Source organism: Anopheles gambiae, chromosome 3 (assembly GCF_943734735.2).
Source record: "Anopheles gambiae chromosome 3, idAnoGambNW_F1_1, whole genome shotgun sequence".
Classification (NCBI taxonomy): domain Eukaryota; kingdom Metazoa; phylum Arthropoda; class Insecta; order Diptera; family Culicidae; genus Anopheles; species Anopheles gambiae.
This window is the reverse complement of record NC_064602.1, coordinates 7,527,926-7,555,234: the sequence shown is the minus strand read 5'-3', so window position 1 is coordinate 7,555,234 and position 27,309 is coordinate 7,527,926. Positions and strand designations below refer to the sequence as shown.

At 45.8% G+C, this 27,309-nt stretch overlaps 1 protein-coding gene across 5 annotated transcripts; it reads right to left on the bottom strand.

The window, feature by feature from the left end:
• Positions 1–1,049: 1,049 nt before the first annotated feature.
• LOC4578117 (dual specificity tyrosine-phosphorylation-regulated kinase mbk-2) lies at positions 1,050–25,428 on the bottom strand. Of its 5 annotated transcripts, XM_061656215.1 has the most exons (5): positions 25,112–25,428; positions 23,070–24,180; positions 8,929–10,794; positions 3,936–8,865; positions 1,050–3,494 (listed from the first exon to the last, which is right to left on the bottom strand). In XM_061656215.1, exons 3-4 carry the CDS (start codon positions 10,507–10,509, stop codon positions 7,321–7,323), a joined length of 3,126 nt encoding a protein of 1,041 aa, XP_061512199.1. In that variant the 5' UTR covers positions 10,510–10,794; positions 23,070–24,180; positions 25,112–25,428; the 3' UTR covers positions 1,050–3,494; positions 3,936–7,320. The 5 variants fall into 5 exon arrangements, with proteins under 5 accessions (XP_061512199.1, XP_061512196.1, XP_061512197.1 ...); XM_061656212.1 differs by having other exon boundaries at positions 3,936–10,794; XM_061656213.1 differs by having other exon boundaries at positions 3,936–10,794; positions 23,070–23,572.
• Between the last annotated feature and the right edge of the window lie 1,881 nt (positions 25,429–27,309).

Below are 27,309 nucleotides of genomic sequence, written 5' to 3'. Positions count from 1 at the left end.
GATAAACCCGATTATGATGTAGAAAATGTAAGAGAAATTGTAACTTTCATTGCAATAGCATTAAAATGATGTTACACCACGACAATGATATTAGAATTAAGAAAAATGAACAATATTCTGCAAAAAAGCGATATAAAATGCAAAAGTTTTAAATAAAGTTAACAACTACAGAAGAGAAGGAACAAGCTAAGAAACGTTCTATACTTACCTTCTTTAGTTTCGTTCGGTTTTTTCTGTTTTCGGTTTTCTTTCCGTTTTCTTGCACACTTTCTTTTGTTTATATTATCATTTTTTTATATTTCATTTTCACTATACATACTTTACTTACTTCCAGCAGCTCGCTATGCCGTTCTCTTCCACCGTCTCGCTTCCGATTTCTTCTTGCCTATGACTATGATTTCTTCATGCTTATAGATATTATTCTGTACTGTTGTGTTTGTGTGTGTGTGTCTGTGTTTAAATCAGTATCATTTATTTTGTTTTTCTTTTGTTTAATTCGCATCCTTTCCATGCTTGTGCAATACGGTTAGCACGTTAGCAGCTTTTTGCTTCTCTGCTTGCACATTGTTTTTTACGCTAAATGTCGATAGTTTTGATCACTCCTTCTCCCTTCTCTTCTTCACCCCATCTTCACGCATTAAATCTCGTTCCCATTGTATCCTCTAAGATTAAGAGGAGGAAGGAAGTTCACGGAATCACGTTTTCTTTTTTGCTTCTATATCCTCTTTCTTTTCCCTTTTTCTTATTAAGCTAATACACTTGCTTTCTTTTGTTTTGTTTTGCATTTCTCTAAGCTGATTGCTGATTTGGTCTTTTCGTGTCACCAGCAGCAGTGTAGCACGTGCGCACGTGGTGCAGTTCTGTGTGTATTCATGCCTTTGCTTTACCACTCTTATTTTCATCTCTTTTTGAAAGATCGCTTGTATCCTCCCCCTCCATTATCCATTATCCAATTGCGTTTTCTCGTGTTTTTAGTGCTTAGTTTGTGTGTGTGTTTGTGTAGTTTGTGTTTTGTTTCGTTCTTCCAACCCAACAGGGATATCTTCGTGTTTGCAATCGATTTTACTTTATTTGTTTGTAATAACTTTCCCTAAACATAGTTTGATTGCTATACTTTATCTGTGCGTATTGATTGGGTTTTTTTTGCTAAATTTGTAACATTGAAAACATGTTTTCCTACCCCACACACACAATGATGCTTCTTTTCTCGCGCGGCAGGTGGGGGGGCTAAATGCATAATTTACTCCCTCCTACTCTCCTCTTCAATGAATTATTACCGTTGCTTCTTGGTGTGTGCATTTCATTTTTGTTAATTTTTCTACTTCTCCTTCTCATGCGTGAGAGGCTCGTCTTCTTTGTTTTTGGTTGATTAATTTAGGATATATCGATTTGTTGTTTTTTTTTTTGTTGCTACACAAGTTTTCCTTTGCTTGCCAGTACATTTTCGCTTCGCTTTACAAACACGCACGCACACCGAGAACACATGATTAGGTATGCCAAACAGTGGTAATATAAGGGGTAAAGTTGATGTTCTAATGGGGTAGTTTAGTAGCAGGGTAGAGATCAGCCAAAAACAGTACAAGTGTATTGTGTGCATTTCATCAGTAACAGTAACAAAGCATTAAGCAACAGGGGAGAGTTTTTTTTTGTTTTTTGCAAACTCCGCCACGCCACGTGTCGCGTCGTTTTTGCTGACCGGCACGTGGTTTTTCGTTTTTTGTGTTTCAATTTAACGCAACGGAAACTAAGGCATGTGCGATTTAATCGACTCCTATACACACACAATTCAGACGATTATTAGGCTTCTTCTTCTTCTTCTTCTTCGCAGCAGGTGGTGGTATATGTGGATCAAAGTCAAACTCAACATCATCATTTGCTGTACACCTTATGTTTGCTATTCACGCTTCCACGCTCTTCTCACAAAATGATTACAGAGTATTATTCGTATGTTTTTTGTTGTTTTTTTTTCTGTTATCGGTTCTACTTCTATGGTGACACAGTTCATCACATCTTAAACGGATGTTTACAACACACTTGTTACATTCAAGCACCACGATATTTTGTCCACCCCACGGAGGGACATAGGACTTTTTCACATGAGTTACGATTTTGAATCTTAAACCGGAACACCGCATACGACGGATGTGTCGTGGTTTTTATATAAAAAAAAAGTCATAAGAACAAGCTCAGCAGCAACACATTTACAAAACACAAACACGCTTACACCGAGAAATTAGAGTGAATCGAATATTGAAAGCAAAAAGTAAAAAATAAAGTGAAGTAAGCAAGTGTATTTTACACAGGCATGCCACAAAGTCGTGTGTATTAAGGACAATTTGCTAACTTAGTGATAAGTGAACATCTTCTCCCGTACGCTTAGCAGAGTACACACGTACAGTCAGTCTGAGTCACACGAAGCACACCACACCACGCAGTAGGAGAGAAAGGTTGTCGTAACTAAAATGCTAAACCTTAACTTATGTACATTACATCTAAAGATCACGCTGCAAAAAAGATCATACTGTTTCTACGTTCGTTTTGAATAATATTAGTGCATTAACTTATCGCATTCCGGGCACGCTGAAGGAGTGTGAGGAGAATGAGCGCCTGTTTCTTCGCCTGTTAGATGAATGGAATCAATTGAGTTTCACTACTTCATTGTTAAGTCGTGTTTTCGGCTGGTGAAAATTAAAAACAAGGCTATAAATGGCAGTGTAATAAAGTATCTGACTGTAAAGAAGTAAGTAATTGGGTTGTTATTGAAATAACGCAAGGTAGAAAACGGACTTATCACAATGTCTAGAAACGGTTATGATAAATGGTTTCGCGTTCAGAGTAAACAGCAGGATGAAGAAACAAGAGTGGAAAAGAATGGAATTACCGCTCTTGCTAACCCCAAAATACAACAAACTAAGGTGTAAATTGGGGAGATAGCAGCAGTTATAGTAGTTACGCACATCCTCCTCCTTTTTTGTTAACACACATCTCCTTGTCCCATCTTTTCCGTTCCTTTCCACTATTCCCCCTTCGTTGAGATTATTCTTCATGTCACGTGTTTGATTTTTACGCTAAATCTTGTCTTTTTGTTTAAACATTAAGGCTTTTCATTACTTTCTTTGCTCGTTTGCTATCTTTTATTTACTTTACTCTTCTTTTCCAATGTCCAACTGTCAATCCTTTTTTGCTTTTCCGTTTAGCACTGTTCTGTTCGTACCAGAGCCTTTTCCTTTTCTTTCGTGCTACATATTAGTGTTTTGTTTGTTTGCTTTTGTTTTGTTTTATAGTTACCGTGAAATATTTGCACTAAAGTAGTCTACTTTACTCTTTATTTACAATGTTGTTTTTTGTTTTGACTTATTGCCTAGTAGCATGCCTTATTTCTTGCAACGTGACACGTTCGTCATCTAAATTAGCTATAGCGTTTTCCGTCCATCCTTATCTACCAATTATAGCGTGTTGCTCTCATTTGATGCGGTTAGGATCTCTACAATTATCTTAGGCCGCGGGGCCATGGGGATTCTCAGCGCTCATTTTCTCAAGCACTCATGAGTGCTTTTGAGAAATCCTCGTTCTCAGCGTTTGTCGAATCGGAACAAAATCGGTTTTGAGAATCTTTGAGAATCTTTGAGAAAGTTGACGATGCAGCGATCGGCTAACTGAAATATGGAGAATTGCGCTATTTGTTTATCGGAAATCACTTTGGAAAATGTATTCAATGTTTATAATTGAAAACGTAAAAAAAATATGTGATTAAAAACTGTTTTTCTATTTAAAGCTCTAAATAAAGCTTGAGTGTCTATAGCAGTTTCTCAGAGTGAGAAAAACTGACGACGGCCACGGGCTTGAGTCTGAGAACATGTTTTGAGTGCTTGAGAAACTTAAATGAGGGCTTGAGAACGTTTTCTCAGCTTGAGAAAGCCCCGTGGCCCCGCGGCCTTATGCTCCTTTCCACTATCTCATACATAGTAGTGTTGTTGTGTGTTGGTTGAGATGTACATTCTCTACAGTTCTAATGCACTTTTGCTTTTGCGGCTGGCAAGTGCGTGAGAGTGTTTTCAGTGGCTCTCCTTTAGTTAGTTTGTCCGTTTCGTCACTTCTAATTTTACTATTCCTCGCCAGGTCGTCGCAAACCCTTACTTGAGGGGTTCGCACCCTTTCTTCCCATCAAAAAAAACTATACTACTACTACTAGGTTCTATTACTTCTCTATTCATTCTAGCTTACAATGTGCAGTCCTTTTGATTACTTAGTTTCGGTTTCGCGGCTAGAAAATCGTCCATCACACCACAGCGGACACACAAACGGACACAACACTCACAGCAAATACAGACGACAAATGTACCTATTTCTTCTTCTCGCGCATTCCATTCCTCGCGAAGCCGTTACAATATTTGATAATTTGATCAATGTGTCTTGCGGTGTGTGTCCCTTCTTAACGACATATTGCGATTTGTGTGTGTGCTTTTCCTTTTGTCTTTATACCATACTTTTTCCCTCATTATCTATCATACCAGTTATCATCGGTTTATATCATACCAGTGCGATTAGAGAAGCGAATTTTGGGTGATTATTTGATTGTTTGGTAGTTGAACGAAACACATATCTGTATGGATTTTGTTTTCCTTCCAAAATTGTGAATAAACTTAATGTTGAGACACATTTCAGCTAGACGGGGGGGTTTTACACTGTTTATAATTCATCTGCATACAATCAACCATAAGTACACAGAGCGTAAACATATTACAAAACAAAACAAAAAAAAGCTAGTGAACATGAAATACGAAATCTCTTATTGCTGGCAACCACAGACAGATCCGGATCCACCCGGCGTGTGTGTGACTGTGTGTGTGTGGGAAGGCGATTAAATACTTTAAACGTGCTGTACTTTGCTGTACACGCATACAATATATTGCGCCACAATAGCGGTTGGACTATTTCATGCTTTACTTCGCTTCTGTGCGCTATGCAATCAAAGCAAAAAAAAAATACGAAAAATAACATTGGGTATTATTTGTCATTTTTAATGTGTCTGGTTGTGTTCTTTTTGTTTTCTTCCTTTCTACCCTCTCGGCTTTCTCGCTTGGTAACACACCCAATTTTCGCTACGAAATGTGTCTTTTCTAAACGATTGAGTGGCTCTTTCCTATACGTTAATTGGCAGTTAGTTTCGCTTTACGCGGGTTTTGTTTTACGTCTTTTACGCGCGTCTACCACGTGTCTCGTGTGTAATACAAGTGGGAAGGGCAGACGGGTGATAGTGATTGATTTTTGATAATATTTGAGCATTTTGAGGTTGACCGTGAGTAAGTTTGCTGCGTGTGTGTGTGGTCTTCCGCTATCAGCTAAGTAATACTATAGTTGTGTGTGTGTGTGTTTGGGAGAGCAACGGGGTTGATGATCGTAAAGTCTATTCCATTGTACAAATTATGTTATGTCCTGTGTGTCGATAGGAATGAGAATTAGACTAAAATAAACTACATTTCCTACACACGCACACACACGACGACAACGATTGCTCTAGCTAGGATGATAAGCATACTTTAGTTTTGCGTACTAAAGGGAACATTACGGGCGGGTCCCGTCACACCCACCTTTTCATTTCATTTTTTTCAGTCTAATTTTGCTAACAAGCAGCGTAGTGTCCTTCTTCTACACGATCACTCAACCCTTTAAGACAATAATGATTGACAACAAACGTGTACATCCCATCGGCGGAGGGGCGTGGGGGAAAAAGCCTATTCTTTTAATGATATTTCGACAATCGCCATTCTCCGGCGCGGGGTTAATTTGCAATTCGTTCGTTTGTATGGGTCCAAATAAATCACCTCGCTGGTCAAGAATTTCCAACACTACCAAGCTCAATCTCTTTAAAATCGTCACAACTTTTACTCATTTTTTTGGTATTGGTTTGCTTTTATACGCAGATCGTTCTGTTTTGATCTACTGTAGGTACACGCACTTGTTGCTACTTCAATGATCAATGTCCTGCGTTTGAGTTGTTCGTTAATCTTTAAACAGTCTCTTCACTATGCTCTACCCCTTGCGCACAAAGATGCCCGGGCTTTTACAGATGTCTAATGCCGTTGATCCTTTAACCCCGGGCCAACGGGGGATGGGATATGATGAAATGCAGCGCACTATTCGCCACGCCCAGCTTTTAGTCCTTTTAGTATATATCGACCAAACGAACCACCGATCCATGGAAAACAAATCCATTACTAAATATAAAAGGCAGTGTGATAAATGTAATATTAGGATGAGGATTAGAAATCACAAGATATGAATTACGCGTGTCCAACATTGGCTATGTTTGAGAACAAATTCAATAAAAAATAAGCTACATAAAAGTCTGGTGCGTTACTTTACCCATTCAAAGTAACCATGGAATTGCCCATGCAACAGTAGTATGGGTAGTCCTTCTGTCCATTCGCGTCTGCTCTAATCGAACTGTTCAGACGATGAGAAAATTAACTAAAAAATATATCGTAATAGCCCTCAAGCACAAACACACTATCAATAGCTAGACCGCTCGCTTCCCAATTTGCCTATCTACATTGCTCCGCCCGGAAAAAGCTCTCTGCACACGTTTTGCAGCAAACACTGTCCGTCCGTTCGCTTGCTTGCACCTTAAACTGAGACCGCGCGTACCTTCTCCGCCACAAACTCCTTCGCTAAGCACGATTATTTATCCTACGTTACTGTATGAAAGACGACGACTTCCTGGGGACAAAAGCACTGCGCGCGCTTAACGGCGCCCTAGTTTTAGCTTCCCCCCTGCTCACCACCTGCCGCCGGGCCGCCGTGATGATGAGTTGTGGAAGGAGGAGGTTGTGGTTGATTATTGCTGCTACTGCTACCGTCCGCCGCCGTGCCCAGGGCTAGGGCGGCCAGCTGAGCCGTCGACGGCTGGTGGTCGGACATGGACGCCTGATGATGCCTTCTCCGTTCCCCGTGCCCCGGTTCCACTACCCCGTCACCCTTCGCTGCCGCTTTGCTGCCGTGAATCACCAAGGACGAGTCCAACCCTAGGGAGGCGACCGTGCGCCCCGTCGCCAGTATTCGCCCCTCGAGCAGGGCCTGCAGTGAGGTCGCTTGCCGCTGGCAGGTCGGCTGGTGCATCGACCCTGCCAGCGTTATCATCGAGCTGGAAATGCCGGACGACAGCAGCGAGGAGGAGGCGGCCGTGGGCGATGTTTTGCTGAGGCCGCCGCCGATACCGCAGCCCGCCGGCAGCGACAGTGCCGAGGAAACTTTCTTCAACGACACCGACATCCCCCCGGACGACGAGGAGGTTGCCACCGCTGCGAGCGCTTTCTTCTGCTAGGAGCCCATGGAAATGGTGCCGGCGGCCGCTGCCGCCGCCGCCGCCGCCAGACTGCCTCCCGCATTGCTTTCCAGCGTGCCGCCGCCGCCGCTCACCATCGAAGAGCTCAGCTGCTTGCTGATCGAGCTGGCCGTCGAGTGGGACGAGCTGCCGCCGGCTACCGTGCCGCTGCTAACCGTCGTGGAGGCGGCCGACTCCGACCCGCCATCGCTCACCTTCACCACCTGCGGCGACTGGGGCAGCATCCGGTGGAACCAGTTGTGGTTGAGCGCTTCCTGCGGCGTCATGCGGCGCTTCGGATCCCACCGCAGACAGTGCTTCACGAAGTCGAGGAACAGCTCGTCACAGTAGTTCAGCACCTTGGCGAGATCGCGCGTGCCGGGCGCACCGCGGTAGCGTCCCCGCTTGCTATAGCTACCCTGGATCTCCTCCCGCCCATCCTCCCGGAAGCTGAGCGAGCAGTAGTGCGGGAACTGATCGTCCCCGTCGTACGCGAAGTAGCGCGACGGCCACCGGGCATTGTGCAGCAGCTTGAGCGGCGGCATGCCGAGCAGCTCGATAATGCACGCCATCTGGTCGTACTCGTCCTCGCCCGGCAGCAGCGCCGACCCGGTGTACAGCTCCGCCACGATGCACCCGAGCGACCACATGTCGATCGCCATGTCGTACTTGGCGCCGAGGATCACCTCCGGCGCCCGGTAGAACCGCGACTGGATGTACGTGTAGACGCGCTCGTTCTCGAAGCAGCTAGACCCGAAATCGATCACCTTAATGCCCGAGCGGCCCTGCTGCTTGAGCAGGATGTTCTCCGGCTTCATATCACAATGGATGATCTTGTTCTTGTACAGCGCGTCCAGGCACTTCAGCAGCGAGTGGGTGAACTTGCGCACCAGCTGCATGCTGAAGCCCTTGAACTTGTTCTTCTTGATCAGCTCGTACAGGTTGATGTACAGCAGCTCGAACGTGATGCACATGTGGTTGCGAAACACGAAGCTGTCGTACATGTGGATGATGTTCATCGAGTTGTACCGGTCCTGCGCCCGCAGATGCTTCAGGATGCGGATCTCCTCCTGCGCCTGCCGGTGGAACCGCTGCTCGTTGCGGATCATCTTCAGCGCCACGTGCTGGAAGTTGCGATGGTCGTACGCCTTCACCACCTGCCCGAAGCTGCCCTTGCCGATGATCTTCAGCACCTCGTACCGGTACGCTATGTGGTCGTGCGCGATATGGATGTACGAGCCCTGCTCGTTGTCGTAGTCGGAGTTGCCCGCCCCGCGCCGCTTCTTCGCGTTCGCACCGATGAAGTAAATGCGCGGATAGTTGTAGATCTCGTGATGCTCGTACTGCGTCAGCTTGTCCATGTACAGCCGCAGCACCTCGAACGGGGCCAAGCTCTCCGTTATTCGCACCTCCTCCCCACCATTGCCCTGCTGCTCTTTCTGCTGCTGCTGCTGAGCATGTTGCTTTTGTGCACCCTGTTGCTGCTGCTGCTGCTGCTGCATCTGTTGCAGCTGGTGCTGATGATGCTGAATGAAATGTTGCTGCAAATCACACACCTTTTGATCAACCGAGTGTCCCAACTTGGCCACCTTCGTCAAGCTCACCTCGTCCTTCTTCATCGTGTTGTTGCTGCTGCTGCCGCCGCTGCTGCCGCCCGTAGTGCTGCTGTTGCTGCTGTTGCCCAGCAGGTGCGACGGCAGCATCGTTTGGTCTTCCGGGTCCATCAGCGTGATGTTGCCGATGCGCGTCACCTTGCAGTAGCTGGCGGCGGCGGAAGCATCATTCCCCTTCGCCACATTACCGCTGCTTCCGCCGACCGTACTGCGCAGATGGTGCAGCTGCTGCTTGTGCAGGGCTTGCTGTTGCGCCTGCTGCTGCTGCTGCTGCACGGCGGCAGCGGACGAGGTGGGCAGTATCGAGACCGAAGCCGAACTGTCATGATGATGGTGGTGGTGATGGTGCTGCTGCTGCTGCTGGTGCTGATGGACCGCATCGGCACTGAGACCCATCTTGCTGATGCGCGTCATTTTGCTGTAGTTTATTGGGACGTCACTCGCGGCGGCAATTGCAGCACTGTTATTGCTACTACTACTGCTTGTATTGCTACTGTGTTGCTGGTGCTGCTGCTGATGGTGATGCTGCTGGGCTGCCACCATTTTCTGCTGGTGCTGATGGTCATGGGAAGCGTACGAGTGCCGCTCGCCACCGCCACCACCGGCATTGATTGCGGAGGAATGTGACTGTTTCCCGCTGCCCGATTGGGGCGGCACCACCATCAGTATGCTTCCTCCGCCTCCCCCCGCCGTACTGCCGTTCGTGGAAGCTCCATTGCTTGCCCCGTTGCCGGCGTTCGGGTTGGACATGGTGCTGGCCACCGCGCCATCCACATCGCACAGGCGGAAGGTCAGACTGTCCAGCATGTTGCTACCGCTGGGGCCACTCGTGGTCACCGGCAAGCTGTGGTGATGGTGGTGCTGTGGATGAGATCCCTGCTGCTGCTGCTGCTGAGACAGATGAGGATGATGATGCTTATTCTGATGATGCTGAAGTAGAAGCAACTGTTGCTGCTGCTGCTGCTGCTGCTGAGGATGCTGGAAGTGGAGTTGCTGATTCAGTTTGCTGCTGCTACCGCTGCTGTACCCGATCGAGGTAGCACCATCACACAGCGAACCGATCCACTTGTGCGTACCGCCGCCCGTGCCCGTCGGTTTACCGCCGATGCTGCTTAAATTACCGCTGCTGCCCCCGAACAAGATCGCGGACGAGGTCAGCGAGGACGTTTTCAGCGAGGACGGCGGCCCAATCAGCGCCGGCTGAAACGTGGTCAGCCCGCCCGTGCCGAGGCTGCTGATATTGTTGCTGCTGCCGCCGCCGATGATGCTGTTGCTGCCCAGGATCGACGACGACGCGTTACCGTTCACCTTGTCGCACCGCAGCGAGCTGGTGCTGCTGGACGGTATACCGGACGAGCCGACCGGCGCACCACCGTTTGCCAACAGCAGCGAGTACCCGTTGCCGCCGCCGCCGATCCCCGTTATCGAGTGCTGCCGGGTGAAGAGGTTAGCACCGACGCCGTTAGCACCGTTACTGTTGCTGCCGTTGCCACCGTTACTGTTGCCAGCGTTACAGTCCATATCTACGACATCACAGTGCGCGAACAGGCGACCGCTGCTCGCAACCAACATGCTCCCCGGAGGCTGCCGAACGGGGACCCGATCCTGCCGGACCAGCTGCCGGTTGTGCGGACCTGGTGCAAAGGGTTGCCGGCGCTACTGTAACTGCTGCTGCTTCTAAAACAAACGCTGACTGACAGTGCCGTACACTAACGGTCATAGTGTTAGTGTGTGTCTGTATTCTCGATGCGATTCTTTTTACAGCCTCATTTCAATTCTCTTGTTCTCTTTTCCTTTCTTCACACTTCCATCAGAGAAGTTTTGTGTGCAGATTCGTCGAGAAAACGTTCGTTTTACCTAAAACAAAAAAGAACATCGATTAAATTCTACATTCAATAGGGAACTGTGAGGGTAGTGAAGTGAAATTGATTCAAGTCTTTCGCACAAAATCAAACGATTAGTTCGTTTGCTTTACCTCCCGAGCTTGCGTAACGCTTTCATAACACCATAAAACAAACTGAAGCTCCAGTGCCAATAATACTCTTCTTTCTCGGATGTAATACAGTAGTAAAATCATAAAAAAAAACACTCTGCAACGCTATAAACGATTGCAAACTCTTGTGAAACCAAACCACCAAGAAATCAAAAGCCAAAATGTAACCCTATCGGTCTCAAAAAAAACAAACGAACAATAAAACCTCGTTCCGTTCTACATGATGATGGTTGGTGGAGACTGTCTTTTTTGTGAGTTTAATTGTGACCCGGGGAATGGCCGTGCAGGGCGAATTATAGAGCCGGTCCCCTTCTTCTGGCTGGTCGGAGCAGAATCGATCTTCCGGAAAAATAGGTGGAGCCACATTCAAAAGGTTTTTTGGTTACGGTTGTGTGTCGTATGCGCTGTGCTGCTTTCCTCTGGCGAGGTTTGGGTTTGGTGTTGAGCCATATGGAGACAAGATTGATGCTTGATTTCATAATTACACTGAAAAAGCCAAACATATCTGAGCGTAAGATAGGCACAACACATAATCAAAAATTCATCTCGTTTTGAGACACAGAACATGCTAAACAGACAAGGCTTTGGCACTGATCCAAACCTTCCCTTCTAACCTGCGTTCTAAATTATTCGATCGAAACCGTGCCCCACCAACACACACACACACACACACACACACACATTTCATCACCTCATAAATCATAACCTTTTGCTGGCTTCTGCTCACAGCTCACAGAAATGAATCAATAAGGTAGAGGAGCAAATGGTTGTTGTCCAGCCATCTTTACGTCGAGCTGACAACACACAGAGCGCTGGTGGTGAGCGAAAACAGAATGCATTCAACCGCGCACCACACCACTTCGCAGGGTGGGGAGCGGGCACACACAACACACATCGGAACCACACCATGGCGGAGATATTTAGAAAATACCCATAAACTAGCCCATAAAACAAACATGAAAATAATCCCGTGCATTAACGGTAAATGCTCTAAACAACAAACCCAACATACAAGCACACACACATATCGGGGCGTTCCTTGCTGCTGCTGCTGCTGCATACTTTCGATGCAATGCATTTTCCGATGAATGAGAGGTAGAAAATGTATCTTCTCAACAACCGCGGGCACTCGTGGTCGCTTTTTCTTAAAGAAGCCAGTTAAAGAGCAACGAGCAAAATCGCTTATGACCGGTCGGTTTTTGCCTCCCCGCGAGCAATACTAACAAACAAATAAAATGCCAGCAGGAAACAGCAGGAAAGATCGAAACCGCGGCCGGCCCACGATGACGACGACGGCGACGTTATAAAAGTGCCGATGCCGTATTGAAAAAAAAAAACGGGAGCAACAATAAAATCGTTACGGCCGCAAAACCCGCCCGCCACGCAAGACCACTGGGGCAGTAGGTGGTAGAGGAAGTGCGCGCAAAAAGTTCCGTAAGTCGCCGACTCTTTACCGATATTCACTGACCGGGGAGCATCCTTCTCCCGGTTCATCCCCGTTTTTCCAACCCTTTCTTTTTTTTTTGCTGTCCATTTGGTTGAGTTCTCGGATGTGGAGAACGGCGGACAGAAGAAAACGTTCGAATACCTATCGATGGATCGTATGAGTCCCGCAACATATAAAAACACAAACAAACACACCACACACCACACATCGCCGTCTAACGGGGATTCTTTCCTCTTTTCTCCGGCGACCCACACACACACACCACTTGGGGAAGGTGAGGTGGAAAGGGGGGGGGGGGGGGGGGGGTGGTAAGATAGCTAGTGTTGTGGGGGTATTAAGACAGTGCGCGCGCGCACACCCGTATGCATTACACACCAAGCCGGTTGCAGGCTGCGCGATTCTTTTCCCTTGAAGCTACGACTAAAACGGATTGAGTAGGAAGCTAAAAACCTGTATTAAGCCATCTATATAAATTTAATTCTATTTTGAATGGTAGAATTATTGTACGTAATACGTTGTTATAAAGAATAAAAAACAAAAATTAATAAACAAAAATAATGGTAAATGCTTCTACAACGATTAAAATTCGATTTTGGTCCTTCGAACCGGATTATTTCCCATAAGATGACGTCACGTCTTGAGGATGACACTAAAAAGGGCTGATGGATAACTTCTGACCCAACTAGTGTTAATCAACTCTTCCTACTCTTACATATAGAGCGCGGAAACACCACCTATCCCGGTGGGCAAAACATTCCAAGATAATATTGCACACTTCTTCTCTTCAATCCTCTTCTTTCTTTACTCTCTCATTACACTCCTTTTCTTGACGCAAACCGTTCAAAGTGCGCGCACCTGCCCATTGGGAGAGAGTGGGGGGCGACTTAGGGGGTTCTATCTGCCAGTTTAGGGCAGGAATCAGTGCTGATCGTGGATGTGTGTGTGTGTGTGTGGTGTGGGGCCCACACATCATTTCTCGTGTTGCTCCCTTTCTACTAGAGCGCGCGCTCTGTTTCGTGCACGGAGGGAAAGAGCTACCACCAGATGCTGGCCGACGCATTCAACATACCCCCATCCCGTGTGGGGTCCGTCGTTGTGACCATTATGTGCACCATCAAACATGAGCAACATTGGTGGGTAGAAGCAGAGGCCGGTGCGTCAGGCAAGCACCACCACCACCAGAGTTCCCGTTCGGTGTTCTACTATTGCGTGGAAGGTTTTCTAATTTTTATGATTGCAACTAAAGATGTTACACTGTTTACATGCCCGTGTGTGTGTGTGTGGATCGTAGCTGTGATCCCGGGAAGGCCCCAAAGTAAACGGTTAAAGAAAATTGGAAAAAGTCGGTTACGAGGGAAAAGTTAACAGCAAATGGGGAACGGCACCACACCAGCAGCAGCAGAAGGGTTTAACTTACAATCTGTTACAGGAAGACAGCAATCAGTAGTTACAGGCAATTCATTAATAATTGATGAATCATTTAATAAACACAACAGGCAGCAGCAGCTCTCTTTTCTTATAGATATCTCAATAATTTTTGTCTCGCTTTTCTTCTCGTTTTGGTTTTGGGATTTGATACACGATCCGTTAACAGACGCGTTATAGATGCTACTGCATCTATCGATTGCTCCATCGAGCTGTTCTTTGTCACAGCAGATCAAAAACCAATAAAAGCATTTGCGTGGCTACATCCACAAGCTTTACGTGACAAATTGAAGCCATTAATCGTGTTTTGAGTGAACCCAAATTATTGCTTCCGCTGAATTCTCTCAAAAAAAGTAATAAAAAAACACAAAATATCAAGAACAGCTTTTGCAAGTCTTTAATGATCCTAACATATTCATAGCCTTAACGAAGTTTACGCCGTTTCTTTCATTAGCTAAAGGCTACTCGTCTCGGCTGGTCAAGCCAAAGTGTAACGTGCGATGAGTGCGAAAGACGGAAAGATCCAAATGAACTGGCCAAAGTTTGGCAATGAACCGGCAGCGTGCCATCGTCGCCGTCGTCGTCGTCGTCGTCGTGGTCATCAGTGAGCGCAATACGAGAGCGATGAAGATAACACACTCAAAACCAAGCAAACCATAAAGAAACACATCTCAACCGAAGCGAGAAGCGAACAACTGACCGCACGCGTCCTTCACATTCGTGTGCCCCACCTCCACCACCGAAAGGGGAGGGGGACTGGATATTTCTGTTTTATTTATCTTTCACACACTGCCGTGCCGTGTCGCCTCCGATTGTCGCCTCGGTCAACTTCACTCGACGTATCTCCTTTTCTCGTGAAAGTGTAGTGGCGTCGGCGGCGTCGGCGGCATGCACCAGTGACCCAAGCGAAGCTGTCAAAACATGCGCAACGACGTGCGATTGATTGGCAATGAACCAAACCATCCAGCAGGGTGCAGGGGTTGGGTGTGCAAATTTCAATGCCACGCAGAGTCATTTGGAAGCCGATTAATGAGTGGCATTGCTTGTAGGTAAGAGAGATGTGCTAATTTTCACCTTCCACACAACATAAAACACAAATTGCTTGCGAAAAATGCCAAACATTGAAAGAGTTTGCCAATGATATCGGCCGTACGATCACATAGGCAACACACACGCAGCAAATACTAAGGATTATTACTGCTTAACGAATCGAGTAAAAGCTTCAATTTCACCTCTACCACCGGGCATGAGGTTTGCTCTCAGGTTGCTTCTTATCTGCCTGTTGTGTGTTTCCTACTCCCGTTCGGTTGTTTCTTCTGCTTTTACATACCACTTTCGCACATCTCGGTTATTTTTTTTTTAGTTTTTAATGATTTACATTTGGCTTCTACTGCTGTTGCTTTTCTTCGCTTCGTTTTGCACGTTTTCTTTCCTCCGGTCTCTTTTCTTATTATTTCATTTTATGAATTTTGATACAATTTAGGAAATTGGTCCATCCGCAAAACGCGCGAGCTTTGCACATTTTCCATTTGCATGCGCGCTAACGTCATTCCCCTAAAAGGGTTTAGCTTTTTCTCTTCCTTTTTTTGTGGTTCGCTCTGTTTTTTGCCGCTCTTTTTTGTGTGTTGCTTTCCTTTGCCACATCTTTTTGGGGGGAATCTTTGTGTCGAGTGACACGCGATCCCCCCAGCAGCGGGTAAAGGAGGTGGACGACAACGCCGTCAAAAGGTGTACACAGCCCAACAAAGCAGTATACACTGCCGTATCACTCGCTGGGGAGCAGTGACGCAGTCTGCTGCTGGTGGGGCCAAATGCACTAATGCATATCGATCCAGCTAGCCACCAGAGAGCCACATCAGAGCCACACAACCGCTAACTAGGCACCAATGGGGGAGCAGATGGAAATATTGGCCACCGAAAACCATTTGGCATGCAAACCGAATGTCCAGCTGGATTGGACGTCTAGGTGAAACGTTTTACCTTTTTTTTTTTTGGTTGTTGTGTGTCACAAAAATACCCCCCAGGGCACTCTGCAGATATCGCACAGAGACGGGTGGGGTGTATTGAGGAAAACCATGATACATGATATGGTGAAACATGTGTAAAAGTACGGATTGCTGTCGGCTTACCAACCAATGCCTATACGTTGTCGATTGGTAGTAGAGTGTGTGTGTGTGTGTGTGTGCTAGTTTGGTGCAGGATTCCTTACCCAACCCTACCCATATTCAACCCCAAAACAGATGATAAGGCTTCCGAGCGGAGAAGAGAATTTGTTTTTTTTTATAATCTTCCCGAACGCAAAGCGAACGTCATTAGTCAGCTCTCGTTTGACATCATCCTCGTTCAGGAGCAGCAACACAGTGCAACGCTGTGTAAATAAAACTTATTTTCCATTCAAACATCAAACGAGCGATAAGGAAAAATAGGTCCAAAAGCCAAGCCAAGTAGTAGAAAAATAAACAAAACAAACATTGTATTTGAATTCTTGCTTACAAGCACTCTCCAAACGTGCGGCGAGGCTATAAATACTGTCAGCTTTGGCGCCCTCTAGACTGACCCACAGGGGTATTTGCGTGTGTTTGTATTTTATGTCACCCTCAGAAGCATCTGTCCTCCTAACCTCCCCCCCCCCCCTTTGGAGTACACTATGTATCACGCTATCCTTTAAGTTTTTAACAGCAACTCTTAAAAATCAATGCCAACCGACACACACACGATGCGGCACCACCTCGGCTAAAGGGCATTAAGCACCCGGAAAATGACCACGCGCGCACTGGGGGTAAATAGAAGGAAATAAAAAACCGACACAACAACACACATACACACAGAAGAAAAAAATGCGCTTGTAGCTACGAATATAATTGGTCTCGTTTTGCTCGTTCGTTCGTTTGGGTATATTAAGTTTTTTTTTTAAAGTTGCACCGCATTGAACAAACTAATGAATGACCCCAACGGGGTCCTCCCTTCTTCTCCTTCTGCTATACCCCACAGCTATGCCTCCCCGCCGTCACACGAAAAACACTGCTCGGACAGTCATCCCTCTACCCCCCCCCCTCCCCCCGTCGTTAAAGAGCGCGCGGCCGATGAACCAAAACCAAAATCGAAGCCATTCGCTGCCAACCGATAAGCAATGTGAGCCCCCATGCGGCTAGCGGTGGGCAGGGCTGTCAAATGGATGATCGAGGAGTGGAGGCGAATGGAGGGGACAGGAGGGATGGATGCACAGCACAGTGGAAAGTGGGTGGAAAGGGTGTGTAATTGGATTAAACGCATCATAAACTATCGATGGCAGGAAAAGCGGAAGTAAAAATAAACTACCCCCGCTTTCACGCGTATCTGTTTATTTTATAAAAAAAAAATTGTAACCAACTAGGCGGCCTTACCTTTCATGCATGAGCATGTGGTACATACATTTGGAGAATAATTTAACAACTTTTTTTTACAGCCCCACAATTGCTTATATTGGATTTGAATCTTCAGTGACCAAGAACAGCACGATGGTGCAATCGATAGACGCACTGACATCTGTAGCGCGTCTGTGAACGGATCGTGTATCAACTCCCAAACCCAAAACGAAGACAAGTGAGACAAATTTTCTCTTATTAGGTTTAATTTCTATTTTTCTATTTATTGTAAGAGTTCTGCACAATTAATGAAGTTCAAAATTTACAAATTTTTAGTATTTCATGACTAGAAACGACATTTTTGACGTTGTTAACTACTGCGACGCTGTATCGTATCGTTAGTCTTTTTGTGTAGCGTAAGCCTTTACGGGCCGTCATTTATTGTTAAAATCATTTAATTTCATGTCAATGATAAGAAAACGTTTCAGGCTGAGGTAAAAAAACGCCTAAACTTCAGGCGCTACTGAAGTGCAAAGGATTGAACTTTTTGGTTTGCAAATCAATCATGGCTTTTTGGTTTGCAAAAAAAAAATCTTTCAGCTAATAAACATAAATCAAATGAAATTTTTAATAATGCAACAATAATGTTCCTCCGCAATATATGAATTCACACATTCAAAATTTCATAGACCCAGGGCTAAAAAGAAGGAATTTTGGAACTTTGTTATTGGATAGACCAAACCAATAATTTCTCAGAAACACACCCAAAGGCTTATTGAACTAATGATTGATTTTATCTAATGGATTCTGCCCAAACTTTAACTCCAAAATTGTCCTATTCACGCACAAAAACACCACCGATCGTTAAAAAAAATAACCTTTTTAATTCTTTACGCACTCTTTAGTCCGTGGAGTTCGCCAACCCTGACGATCCTTGACAACCATATGCCCGCGCCCGTATCTTCTGCACCCGCGACACTTTGAGTCACCTCCTCGGCGTTCCCCGACCCCTCTCTGCTTCCTCGCTAACCCTTCTGCCACACGCCCGAACGGGCGCACCGATCGCCACCGACACACGCCGTCATCGGCGATCGAGCGATGAACTGTTGCTGATGCGGAAACCTGCGTGCGCCGAATGTGTGTACACGCCGGGGGGAAGGAACACCAAAACGAGAGTCCACCACCATCATCAGGGGTGTCTCGGGAAGACAACAAGGCTCACACACACACGCACAAAGGCAGGCCCGTGTTTTACGCGAGAGAGCAGCGTTTCGCTTTGTTAGCAAAAGATCGCAACTCTACGCACACCACACGGAACGAGGCATTAACGCGCGGGCCTGCGGGGTGACTAGAGAAGTTGCAAACTTCTTTGGCTGCTTCGATCCCTCTCTCTCTCTCTCAGTATGAGCGCACCCGGCGCGTATTCTTGCACCGCCTGCGTTTACTATTCGCGCGGCCGCGTTTCTTCAGCCGATATGCTGAATGTTTGCTTTGAAAATTGCACCCGTACAGAGTAACCGAGCGTGACTGTGGTTCTAGCCTGTGTGGGCAGGCACAGAAGGACAGTGTGCTTTTGTAAGGTTTCCCATCTGCTGTTATTCTTGTTTTTTTCTGCTATTTAGTAACTAACAGGGTTTCCTTCAATGCCTAAAGAGCTCAAAGTCAGAGCTTCCCAACCTAGTTAGATTTAAAAAAAACCTCCATAACCAATCATCAATCCTATATGAACTTTATTGTTACAATAATGAATTCCCAATAGAAAGGATTAGTCCCTCAATAAGCCGTGCATTCATTCCGACCGTTCGATCACAAATCATATCAACATGTGTGCCCCATTGAATGTTGAATACATGAAAGAATTATGCTGCACGAGGCTCCACACACACACACACACACACACACACACACACACACACACACACACACACACACACACACACCGTCTTTCACACAGACGGCTGCGTAGGCCCTCTGCCCCCAGTACACTCGGGGGCTATTTTTGGCTGTTCAAAACACAAACACACACAGCAGCACCGAGCTAGAAGAGAGGCCAAAGAAATCAGCCCAACCCTTTCCCTTCAAAACCCTTCAACGCAAAACACAACATACACACACACAGTTTTCACCGGCTTTTCTCTTTTTATCTCGCCCCCCTGGTGATACACCCCCTTCAGATCTGCCCCAGCCCTTGCTTTCTCTCTTCTTCTCTCGAACGATCGTCTTTGCACATATGGGGGCAAACCATTTTTTGGGTAATTGGGCATTTGATTTCATTCATTGAAACCTATCCCCCGCCGATTTAATTTGCGGAGAATGAACTTTTTCCTCCCTCGATCTTCCTCCTCTTCCCCACCACATGCTGATATGGGACGGGGAAGAGATTGTTTTGTTGCTGTTTGTGTTGTGTTCACAAATATGTTTCGTTTCATATGTTTCCCTCTGCACGGAGCGAGGAAGGGATTTGTTGGAGTCGAAACACTAACCTCCCTTGGCTTTTATGATAATCATCATCATCATCATCATCAACTACAACAACAAAATCATCATCATCATCGTCAGCACTGGCATTAATGTGTCTGTGTGTCTGATGAAACAGAGAGGAAGCGATACTGTGCAAAGCGAAAATCGAAAAACTCAATGATTTTGAAATGTTTGCTTAGTTTTCGCCTAACCAGGAGGAGGAGGAGGAGGAGGAGGAGGAGCGGGAGGTTTTTGGGGAACAGTTTTCTCTGTTATCAACTTCTTCCCCGCTTTTCAAAGCTCGCTGGTTTCCTTCTTCTGCAATGTCCATTATTATTTTAATGGAATCACATCTCCTTTTCCACCCCCATTCCATCCGCCAGGCAGGTTCAATCGTTGTCCGGTTTCCTACTCCCTTTCTCGCTCTACCACACACACACACAGACACACACACGTCCCCCAATCCTCAATCCAAAGGAATCGGGTAGATCGATGTACATGATGGCAAAAGCAAACTCATATGTTGCTTCCATTGCTCATTCCCTCCAGCAGCCGGGCACATACATACTGTGCCGGACGCCGAATCAAGTGCAACCAGCAAAGCAAAGCACATGCGAAGAGGGAAAAACACTGAGCGAGACAGGGACGCCAGAAAGAGAGCCCAACGATACGGGTTGATTGACCGTAAGCCGCGAAGACGATATGGCATTGTGTAGCATCATCCACACACACACACACACATACGCGCAGACAGAGATACATCGGCACCCAAGAACCGCGAGATCGGAACGCACACGCAACCGGCTTAGCGTGCGCAAGGGCACACCGTTGCACTCACATTGCACCCAGCGATCGTATGCACCAAAAGGGGTGAGCGAGCGAGGAGGAGAGAGAGAGAAGGACAGCAAAGGAATCAAGTGAGAGAACGAAAGGCCATCGAAGAAGTATGGTGTGATGTGTTTCATCGTCGATTAACTGCAGCAAAACAGAAGAACCGACACAGAAGCAGCCGCAGTGCCAGAAGTAACCAACAAGGGGTTCGCACCCGTTCCTCCCTAATCAAGTGGGACACCACCGCACTCTCGTCGGTCGAATGTGCGTTCGGATTCTAAACGATTAACCCTCGGAATGGGGTGTAATCAACTTTACAATATTTTCATACAATTATGTTAAACAAATTATAATGAAAGTAGATAATATAATAAATCCGAATTATTTTAAATAAAGTTGACTTTGTTCTGCAAATTCTTAATAAAGCTACAATTTTGTTGCTTTCCAATTTTGCATTAGGATGCTTTATTTTGCTTATTTAATGTCTTCATGCTGGAATCAGTCAGATGACCGTGCAGTTACAGGTAACGCTTCATAACAAACGAGTCCTGGGTTCAAAACTCGAAAAAACATTTATCGAGAAAACTTTATATCACAAATATTGTACTTAACAGGCACTTTACAACGAAATAGGCGGATGTATACAATGTGATTGTGAATAACGTAAACAATTCTAAGGCGTTGCAATATCACAGAAAAACGCCTCTTTTGGAGTTGTTCGTGGTCCACACTGTTGAAGTAATCAATCTAATCCATTCATTTTAATTCTCTAAAAATCATTCAAAATCAATTCTTACCATAAAAAATAGTCATAAAATAGACACTCCGCCATAATAACAGGTGATCAATTGAGATGTTTGGGCCCCGGTTCCCTTCAAGAGTTAATATAAAAGCAGAAAATGAAGAGCCAAGGTGGCCGCGCGGCATCAAACCAGGATCACACAGCAGGACCGTGTGGTGTAAAAGCAAGAGGAAGAGTGAGAGAGAGAGATAGAGACAACGACTTTATTGCTCTTTTCCGCTCACTCCAGCTGAGTAGAAGAGTAGTTGGTGGAGCTGGAGCCCGTCTCAGAACAAAACCCAAACAGGATGGAGCCAATGTCGAGACGCCGCCGGGCAGCATAAACTCAAAACCCCACCGTTTTCCTCACCCACCAAACGGGTGAACGTCGAAAAAATGGAAGATGCCGAAAAAAGACGGCTGAAAAAAACCAAAAACCTTCCCTTCTACCATTCCAGCGCGCACACACACACACGGGAAAGATGATGATGAACCAAAAGCACACGGCCGGCCTCGGCCGCACTTTTCGACCTTCTTCCCTTCTTTGGCTCTATATTCTTGCTCCGGAGCCTTTTTCGATCTCTGTGGGCCCCTTTGGTCGTTGCGATGCTGCTGCTGCCGATCGTACCGGGGGAGTGATCTCTTGCCTGCCAAGAACAAGAACCACATTACCACTTTTCCACCGCGAAAGACAGAGGGTAGAGCCTCAAGCAGCATTAAACAGTACCGCGGTTCTGGGTGGAACGGTGGAAACACACATACAAACTCAATTATACGCACACCTGAGTGTGCGTGCGTTAGAGTGCGTGCGTGTGTGTGCGTCTGTGCTACCTGTGTTAGTGTTTCCAGCGGGACCGTCAGGTTGTTTCCTTCCCATTCTCATTGTTGATGTTTGCTTTTGGCCGATGTTTTCGTCGGGTTTGCTTTGGGTCAGATTTTGCTGCCACCGCTGGGGCATTAATGCTTTTTAGAATGCTCGGTGGAAAGATCAGCAAACAAATACCACCAGGCAGGGGCTTCTTCGGACGCACAGGAAGCACACTGAGGCACATTTCGAGAGGGCTCAAAAGAGAAACAGAAGAATCGCACACACTCAACAACAAAAAAAGGAACCTTATTTCCATTTAATGAGAGCAAAATTATTGGAAAAATATCGAGAAAATGGTGCAAATGGTGGAGAACAGAGCTTCGCAGCCAGTGGGCTGTGATTGGAAACGTACTTTTCAAAAAGGAGATAATCGATGAGGAGTTTCTTCCAAAATCAGTAAGATGTTAAAAGATGTTAATGATTATGTGTACAACTTAAAGAAAACTGTAAACACTTCTTATTAGTTTAACAAATAAATATACACTATTTTCAAGTAAATAAATACGAAACGATAGTTGACAAAGAGTGGAAAGTACGTTTGGTTTTAGTTCAAATGAAATAAATATTTACCAACTATTGCACAGTTCTTTTTTCATATATTTGTTTGGGGCAATGACTTTAGTCTCTTTTCAATAAAAAAGGGTCTTAAAAGATGCATATAAGTCAATATAAGCAAGAATAGATGTTGAATTGCATATTGAGCATAATTAAAACAATAAAATTCGGCTCAAAAACGAATTTCGGTGTCATTGCAAAGATATGTCTTTATGTCTTAAAAACCCGTGTACATTTCGCAGACATTCACTTCATTTATTTAGAGAGAGATTTGGAACATCTCCACCCCAATCCCTGAAACATCAGAATAATCTTAATTTGCTCATTGAAAATGCAGCTTAACTATTCTTACTTGTGCGGGATGCGGGAATGAACCGAGAATCAATTTCAACACTCACTTACATACCGACACACAGCCAGTTACTTACATCACACAATCCTTCACATTCGCCTCCAAAGTCCTTATTCGCCGCAGCGCCGGATTTCGCTGTATCGCCTTGCCGCCTTCTGTGTCCTTTTTCTCTTGCTGTGGCTGCCTTATTATCCTGTCTCGACAGCGTACGGTCGTCGCCTGCCCTGTTTCCGATATCCGCGTACAAGCCGACACACGTGTGTGTATGTTGCTGCTGCTGCTGCCGCTTCTGCAACGGGATGTTGATGTCTACTTATACTGCTTCTTTGCAGTATGTGCACACACTACTGCTGCGGAACACCATTTTTGCATACATCGAGCGGGCACGGCCGAAGAGGAAGAAGAAGATGGTGGGAGGAATAAGGAAAAAGACACCACAGCACAATCGAATATCCTTCTATTCACTGCACTGGCACATTTTTTATTTTTGCTTCTTTCCCACGGGGTGTTCGAAGGGGGGAGGAAGAAAAGGAAACCCTCGTCGCTGTGTGGCACCACACTCAGGATACACTTTTATCGCTTACAAAGCGACACAAAAAGAACAAAAAAATATAACTGGAACGAAACGGATCACACACACTTTACATCGCGACACACACACTCACACGCACACAGGTACGCACACAGGTAGTATGAAGGGAACTTGCACACTTGATGAGATTGCTGGGTGTGCTGGATTTTACACAGCTGTAAATCTTGTTACACAGCAAACGCACACACACATCCCTTTACAGACGCACACACGCACACGGCGATGAGCCAAAAAGAAAACACACCACCGTTGACCGAGATTTTCCAGGAAACTGGCCCCCTGTTATCCGACACGCGTACCCGCGCGCACACACAAGGATAAAAACGCACACACAGAGCCCGAGACGCACACACACGCACAGGAACGTACGCACACACACACAGCTACACACGCACACAGCTTGCGAATCGCAACATAGATTTTCTGCCACTTTTCTTGGAAACGAGATTCAAAGGGGGGGGGCGGGGGGCACTGTGTTTTTCCTTCTTTCTTTTTTTTTGCTGTCGCTTTCCACTTACAACAACACTTTTCCCGACTTCCGAGCGAGCTTTTTGCTTCACTTCAAACACTGCACATTGCTCCGAATTTTCTTCTGCTGAAAGGAAAAGGGTTAATAATTCGGGTGAGACGGAGCGAAAAAGAGAGGATTGCAGAAACACAGGAAAAAACTTCAATATTTGTTTCTTAAGAGCATACACTTTTTTATGTACGCTAAAGCGAACGATTTTTTTTTTTTGGTTCTTCTTTGAGACGTCCGCGAAACCCGAACCGTTTTTGGACAAAATGCCTCTTTCTTGACACAATTTACATGGCTTTTGATGCTCTGTGTTTATGCTGGCCAGGGCGCGACTGTTGTCCGCTGCTAAAACATTGCAAAGCCTACTTGTCTTGGAGCTGGAGGAGAATCGTCTTGATCGTCGTTTGTCGTTGCAGTGATTCTCTGCCGTCACTTCTTCTCATTGAAGTTTTCCTCCCTACTGTTCCATCATTCCGTTTTCTGCTGCTGCTGCTGCCATCGTTCTTTCACGGTTTTGCTTTACCTTCGCTTTCTTCGCCTGCTCCGCTTCTTCTTCGTCGCACGTCACCACAGTCTTCACGCACACACAGTCAGAAGGCAGCAGTAGCAGCACCGCAACACGGACACGCACACACACATACACATACCGAGCCAAGCAGGCTATTACGCACACTACCGCAAAACGCCCGTTGCTCATTTGATCGGAAGATTGAGGAAAAAGATACGAGGGGGGGGGGGACGATGGTGTGGTGTCGAGTTTTTCCCTTCGTGATGGAAAACGCACGCACTGTTGCTCTGCACGCACGTGTCCACACACATACACACACTCGCACTTATGCTGTAAGTGTAAACGGTCCGCCTCCTTTACAGGACACACATACGGGAAAGGTGGCTTTCTTTTTCAAACCACTTCGGGCCAATTCCAGCGGACATGGATTTTTTTTTTCTTCGCTCAGCGAGCCATCTGCATCATTCGCAATCCGTCGGAATTGCACTAACTCTTAATTACCTTACACTTATTTTACTCATTTCTCGACAGGCTTGGTTTTCACACCCTCTTTTGTACCTTTTGCGAAGATTGTTTCGTGAGCGTTTGCACCGAAAACGGGGAGCAAACAGAGGAGCAAGACCCTCAAACACAACCACACCACACCGTTCTGTTCTGGCAGCTGGGTGGGTACAAGTTCTTTCAACTTCTTTCAATTCTTTCTCCACTGCTGCTGCTGCTGCTGGCAACGCCACTTTGCATGCGTTTTCCTCGGCTGCTGTTGCTGGTGTTGTTGTTGGTGGTGGGGCATCACTGACACATCGGTCGATGTTCAGCGCCACAAACGATTCCTAGCCGACGTTGATGCGGCAGTCAGAGTGACCAGAAAGACCGATTCATCCAAAGTGAGTTTTTATATCAGCAGGGCTTAAGGCCGGGCTACATTGATCGTAATCCGTAGTGTAATTTCGATTTTCACTAGCGCATCTGGCGGCGGCTGGCCGAAGCATTTTGCCAAACAATTTGGAGTCGCTTCAGAAAATATGTTATTTTTGTATGTTTTGTACTTAATTTGGACGACAAAAGTTTTGTAAAAGGTAGATGCACATGTCCTGCACGCATTGCATCCATTTTCATGACAAAAAACGATGGAAAAACTACTTAATTTTGAGATCCGGCATGACCATTCCCTCGGTGACCAAAAAAAGCTTCCACCAGCCGCCGCCAGATGCGCTAGTGAAAATCAAAATTACACCAGAGAGTACGATCAATGTAGCCCGGCCTTTATAGTGTTCTTCCTCACTAATACATCGACACACGATTTTACAATTTGTTCCATGTCAAAATCTAGTGAGCCTTGAAGATAAAATGGTGTCTCGCAGAAATGGTAAATGGTGTTCCTCTCGAGTAGTTGGAAGAACGAAGCCAAAAACCAGCATGACGGTCAGTTTCTGGATTGATATCAAGTCAAAATTGGTCACCTCCCAAGCGCCACCTCACAAGTTTCATCTTATCATGACCTATATAGCCTTCTAATTTTCCGAGCAAAAATCTATATAACCGGTTGTGCGGTCAGATATGTAGGTATCGACGCCAACGACCGTTACTCAAATCTCACTTGCTTCAGTGCTGGTGACTAACATTGGAGTTTAGTATTTTAAACAATCGTATTGCCGTTCTAGTTCTAGCGATGCATAACTTCAATGCAAAACCATACAACAGTACAGAGGGAATGAGAAAGCTCTCCTTCAAGCGAGACAGCTCCACTAGTTGAATATTCCACCAACAGATAGCGCCTCCAGCTTTTTGCTAGTTTTAGAATACATCAGTCGTTCACCGTGTGCCAAACGAAGTCTTTCTATATTCCGTTTAGGTAGAGAGCTTGAGTCGTTTAGAGCCCATTTAGTGGTCGTTCAGTGGATTTGTGGCACTTGGGACTTCAACCGCAACAGCCTTTGGAATTCACATGCATACGTAAACAAAAGATCGAATCTCCTCCAGTCATTTTGAATTCATTTTTCTACTGCACGACTGTCAAATCGTTCGGGATAAACCAAACTGTATATTATACTCAAGGTGTATGGATATTAGGAGGTGAAGTGCTCCAGAGCAAATTGACATTTCACGACTTGACATAACAATACTGGGGGCTCCGGTATAAAAATCGGGAAGGGCTGGAGGGGGATATAGAAAATTGTATGCGATTTGACATAACAATACTCAATGATGGCGCCCGGCAAACGCGCTAATAATTCACCTCCTCAATAAATACACCTTGTATTATACTCACTTTGCTAGGATAACTGCAGAAATCTGGCCACACTGTGCGAAACAGCAAACCGTCAAATCGAATGTCGACTCAGGAGCGTTTATGTCGACTCTACAGCGGAGTTGAATCACCGACAAACCGACATGACACTTCGAACAAAATGAGCTTCAAAAGTTGTCTCCTTATTTCAAATGAAAATACGTTAAACACTAGCGCCATCTTTATAATGATTCGCTTACTACACAGACACAGAGAAGAAACTGCTAAATCCCCTTTTTGTTTTTCTTCGCAAATTCCAATGCGTATTGTTTTATGTACTTCTCACATCTTTTGCATTGATTTGGAAACTTATAAAATGATTTTCCTGGGTGTTTTGTCCAATAATTCTCACAAAATCGTGTCTCACACTTCCTTCGCCATTTGTATTTAGAAAAGTTGTTTACATCGAAGC